This window comes from Morone saxatilis, unplaced genomic scaffold, assembly GCF_004916995.1.
Source record: "Morone saxatilis isolate NCDOM2014 unplaced genomic scaffold, NCSU_SB_2.0 Contig20, whole genome shotgun sequence".
Taxonomy (NCBI): domain Eukaryota; kingdom Metazoa; phylum Chordata; class Actinopteri; family Moronidae; genus Morone; species Morone saxatilis.
In genome coordinates, this window is record NW_023339763.1 from 13,781,052 (window position 1) to 13,786,707 (window position 5,656).

At 37.9% G+C, this 5,656-nt stretch overlaps 1 protein-coding gene across 1 annotated transcript in view; it reads right to left on the reverse strand.

Moving 5' to 3' along the window:
- Positions 1–3,981, reverse strand: part of slc47a1 (solute carrier family 47 member 1) — a gene marked incomplete at its 3' end in the record, with an annotated part of 14,433 nt that extends 10,452 nt beyond the window's left edge. The window contains 2 exon segments of the mRNA XM_035667189.1: positions 3,197–3,298; positions 3,666–3,981. Of these exon segments, the coding sequence (XP_035523082.1) occupies positions 3,197–3,298; positions 3,666–3,878 (315 nt within the window).
- Between the last annotated feature and the right edge of the window lie 1,675 nt (positions 3,982–5,656).

A 5,656-nucleotide genomic window follows, 5' to 3' on the forward strand; every position in this document is an offset into this window, starting at 1 on the left:
ATCAGAAAACCAAGACAAAGGAGAACACAACGGCAAAAGAGACACAACACAAAAAGAGACAAACACAACGGCATTAACCAAAAGGAAAGGTAGGTACCATCGGGCGACATGAATCGTCCGCTGATTGGACAAAGAAGCTGGTCCCGTCCTCTTGAACCGGCAAAAACACCACCGCCAGACGTTTTTTTTTTTTTTTTTTAAAAAATCTTTATTAAATCTTTAACGATCAAAAACAGTAAGAACAATCAAGCGCAGAGCCAGCGGGAGTTCGCCAGACCCATGCGCGGGAGAATTCTGCTGTGCGCAGCTGCTCCGCTTGTCTGGCACAGCCGTACAATTAAATGTTACTGCAATAACTCAACCCTACTGAAGACGATAAACAGAAAATATTAAATCTTCAACTAACTGGATGAAAATGTATATTCAAAGACACAAGGGGCTTTTTAGACGGAGAGCTAGAAATGGATAGAGGAGGGGGAAAAAAAACTCAGCATACTTTTCGTGGTCTTGAAAAAAGAAGACAGGAGAAAAAATAAGCATCAGTTCTTGATTAGTAAACTGATATAGAACACGAGAACAAAATTAATCTCCTTAGAAATCCTCAAATTCTTATAAACAGCTTTAACTCTAAATTTCTAATAAAGCAAAGCCATACATTCTTAAAGGATATAGAAAAATATATTCCAAAGTAGAAGATAACTTTAAAACCAAACATGTGACTAGTCCAAATTAACAATTACCTGAAATGGACAGAGTAATTGGCCGGCCTATCTCTTTAACAGGCCCGCGGCTCGGACGGACTCACAGGAGACATTTTATGACATTTCTGGGAAGATATTAAACAAACTGCTACATCAAGTATTCCTGAAATACTTTGAACTTGTATACTCTCCACATCCACAATGAGACATGGGCTCATCATCTCGAATTCCTAAGCCCGGCAAAGACCAGATTCATAGAAACAGAAGGCCTATTCTCTTAGAAAACTCTGATTAATAAATTACTCACTTTACATTTTCACCACTTGTCTTCACAGACAGGAACTTTCAAATCCTTACCGCAGAAACACAGTCTGGTTTTCTTAAAAGGAAGATCAATCCACACACAATATAGACGCGCTGGTAATGGACATTATTCGAATATAGAAATCACATTGAACATGATGGTTTTCTTTTCGTTTTAGATCTTCTATAAAAGCGTTCAATTTCGTAGAGCACCCATTTATCTTCCAAAGTTCTTGCAACATCTTAGCCCATTTTTCATCCACAAGAATAGAGTTATGAAGTCATCACCCAATTATTGTTTATGAATGAAATGAATCTTTAGAAACTTCCTAACAGAAATGAAGGGCACAAAATTATTATGATAACTTAAAGAAATTCCCACTGAAATGGATAGTTAAAATTGATTTGAATCCCCCTTAGAAACCAATATTTATTCTATTTTATATATATTTTATTTTTGACTATTTATTTTGAGATGTTAATTTTTATTTTATTTCAAATTGCCCCGAATTTATTGTATGAAGCACTAATCGTCATGTTCTTATTGTGAGTTGCTTGCCACTCAATGTTGATGATGTTCCACCCTGGCAATTGCTCTTTACACTTGCGAGTATGTACTATGAAAAGACCAGAATTGTTTATTTAAGATTTAGATAAAGATCTTATAGAATAACAAAAAAACTGAAAGTCCCGCTGGCTCTGCGCTTGATTGTTCTTACTGGTTGATATCATCAAGACTTTACTAAGATTTTATTTAAAAAAAAAAACGAAAAAAAGCTGCGGTGTTGTCTTTCGGTCTCAAAAGGAGGACCAGTTCGTTTTGTCCAATCAGCGCGATTCATGGTCGCCGATGGTACCTACCTTTCTCGTTTTGTTGAATGCCGTTGTTTTTTAACTTTTTTGGGTTGTTGTGTTTTCTCTTTTTGTGTTGTGATTTTCTCTTTTGCCGTGTGTTTTCCTTTTTCTGTGTTGTGTTTTGCTCTTTTGTCGTTGTGTTTGTCTGATTTGTTGTTGTGTTTTTCTCTTTTTGCTGTTGTGTTTTCTCTGTTTTGTGTTGTGTTTTCTCTTTTTTGTCGTTGTGTTTTCTTCTTTTTGCGTTGTGGTTTTCTCTTTTTGTGTTGCGTTTTCTCTGATTCCGGTCTGTGTTTCCTTTTTTGTGTTTTGTTTTCTCTTTTGCCGTTGTGGCTTTCTCTTTTGCCTGTTGTGGTTTTCTGATTTGCCGTTGTTTTCTGATTTGCCGTTGGTTTCTCTTTTGTTGTTGTGTTTTTCTGATTTGCTGTTGGTCATTTGGTTTGCACCTCAGGGCCACCGTAGCAACCAGAGGTGAACAAATTTGCATCAGATCCTTTATTTAGCAAAAGTATTAATATCCTACTTTGAAAATACCGCAGATGACACCAAACTGTATATCTCTGCTGAACCAAATTATGTGCAAATAAAAAGATAACTGGTAATTTCACATTTTTATATTGTCGGGAGTCTTTGCCAGTTGGAGAAACAGTTGATCGATCAGATCTTATTGTTCAGGCGTCATCTGGTGAAGCGTGGATGAAAGCGACAAAGACACAGCTTACCTTCTTGTAAGTTGAATTACAGCGATAACAACTCTTAGCCTGACATAATTCTTTGGTTGTGGACATGTTTGTAAAAATATTTTAATTCCATTGCATGTTTCGTTCAGTAAATCATGTGTGTTCATTTAAGACATTGCTTCACCTCTCTTGTGTTTAACAATCTGTACAAACTTTTGTCTGCTTGTACAGTTACACAACTCATTTTAGCCATAATTTCCATGTTTGTACTGTGCTGATGTGAATTTGTTAGTCTTCGCCCTTTTGGAATATAATGTCAGAGTATTACTTAGTCTTTTTCTTACAGTGCACAAAATGAGCATTGGGGACCACATCACTCACCACACCAGTCACTGAAAAGTGTGTGTGTGTGTGTGTAATACAGATATATTATATATATATTAAGGCAAACCACTATCATTACATATTATAGTGAATGTTCACACATATACATGAATCAAAACATACTTATAGAGAAAACTACAGTCAAAGTAATAGAAGTAGGAGAAACAGCAGTAAGAGTAGTACAGTAAGTAGAAAAGAAGGCGTGGTGGTAGTAGTTTTACTACTTTAGTTGCAGCAGGTAAAATCAATTAGTCTACAAAGAAGTAAAGATAGTACCGCTGAGGCCAGCGCATATCCAGCCAGTTCTGCATTTCCAATGTGACCACAGAATATGGTGATGACAAATGGCAGGAGGAAGTACAAAATCCGGGACAACAGCTGTAGAAACAAACAGAAAGAGTGGGCTAATTTTAGAACAAATCATTGATCAGGTCAAGAAAGGTTCAGAAAGCTTATCTGTACTCAGCAAAGTAGTTTCAAGTTAGAGAGCAGTGTTGTGAAATCTCCAAGCACAGGCAGATTTGCACTAACATTCAGCACCACCTTATTTCCCCTTTTAGAAACTGCGTATTTCACTGAATACAGTGTTAGATTGCACAGTGCACACAACAGTAAACCTGCAACAAAGGAATACTGTAACTGAATGTATTAACAATGTGGCACTTTATGAATAACATACCAATCACCCCACCCACCACCACCACCACACACACACACACCAACACTTCAACTTTCCCCTACTCACCAATGGGCCTGTGAGCTGTAAGACTTGGTAAAGTTCTTCTCTGTAGACCAATGGTAGCCAACGTCTAACGCATGCACACCGAAACAGTTTGGAGCTGACCGCTACCACTGCCTCGTCTCCCTCAACCCCTGCTGTCTTGGTAACAGAAACCCCAGCAACGGGCCCTGCACCCGGCGACGGGTGTGCAGGTTCCGGGGAACCCATCTTCTCCATTCAAACACAGAAAATGAAGAGAGAAGGGAAAGAAGGGAGAAAAGCTAAGGGGCAAGGGAGGGAGGGAGGGAGGGAGTCGGGGAAAAGAGAGCAAGGGTAAGAGGGGCAGTCGGTCTATCTGGGTTTAGAAATACAACACATGCACATTCAAAGTTATTGATTAAATAATATGGTTCAGAGGAGGGAGGAGATGAGAGAATGAACAAATGAGAGAGGAGGGGAAAACAGAGGGAGTGACAGAGGGAGTGGAAAAAACAAAAGGGTCATATCAGGGCTGATGCATGTGTCTTGGTAGAGAAGAAGGGTATATACTGTGTCTGAGTGTATAGAGTGAGTGAGTACTTTGTTAATATGTTTCATTAACATATTTTGGTGTGTGAGTGTTAGTGGTCTTAAAGGGCTCAGTAGTAATCTGGTGAGGAATGCCTGTTTACACAGTGTACACAAAGAGCTCTGATGGCAAAAAAAACCCTCTGCACTCGGCTTTGATTAAATACTTAAAGGACAGCCATGCTATTTTTTTGTGTGTGTGCACATGCATTGGCCACTGATCTTATCTGCCTCTGAGTGTACTTCGAACCACTGTCTTTATCCCCAGCTCCTCATGTACATAAACATAGTAGAACATGTGCACAAACCTGCACTCATCAATTTCTTTCCTAATAGATCTCTGTAAATTAAACATTTATTCAACAGCATCTTCAGGTATCCTCAACTTAATATATTAATAAATCACTGTGATTGAGCAACAATGTTGCTTTATCACTGATATTTGTCTTTAGCTTCTCAGAAAAGACACAGTTTCAGGAGGTGCACAGTTGCAGCATGTCCAAATTAACTTTCAGACAATTTCAGCAGCGAGTCCATAAACTGATTCCATGCTTTACTATGACAGAGGTCACAAGGACAGCTAGCAGCTTACACATTACAGCTGAAGAGGTGTGTGTAGGGTGAGAAAGAAGAGATCCCTGTATGTGTCTATCTAGTATATAGGTTAACTCGTCAATTGTGCAACATCACATTAGGAGCACATTCCTCTACCACAGATACATTTGTTGCAGGTGCTGCTAATCTTTGATCTTTGATCTGAGGTAAAAGATACTGTCGTAGACTGAATATTATGTAATGATTGTAAAAAGTCCAAAGCTTATAATGCATTCAAATTCACTTTATTGAATGCAAATATGTCAGCGAAGAAGTTAGAAATTTGAGGGAGGTATAATTAATACAACTTGCATTTTCTATGCTTAAAGTGTTTGTTCTGGTCTGATATTAAAGTAGTAATAATGATTGGTGTGATATATCTACTGCCCTCTTTTCAATCTAACCTTCATTGTATTGTAGAGTTACAAAGTGGTTGACAACCAATGTATATAGTGTGGCTCTTTCTTTCTTTCTTTCTTCAATCTGAAGTCACATATGAGGAGAAATCCAGCAACAACAAACAGTCTTTTGAGACATTTGCTCATGAAATTAGTCTTTTAGGACAAAATGTTCATGTGTTTTGAATATAATTAAATGAATTTCTGCAAGCAACCTTTTTTTCGTCATATAATCAGATAAAACTACAAACTGCAGTTGCGACTGAGTAATTGTACACAAACAAATCAAATCTAAGAAAGAAAGTAGAAATACTCGTCACAGAAATATAGTAAAAGCCTCGAACATGAAACTTACTTCATGTTTGAAATCATAATTTGTTGGTCTAAATGTAAGTCAATGCCTCTCTCTAGTGGGTAGGAGAGGGAGGGCTGTTGGAAACATGCACACACACACAC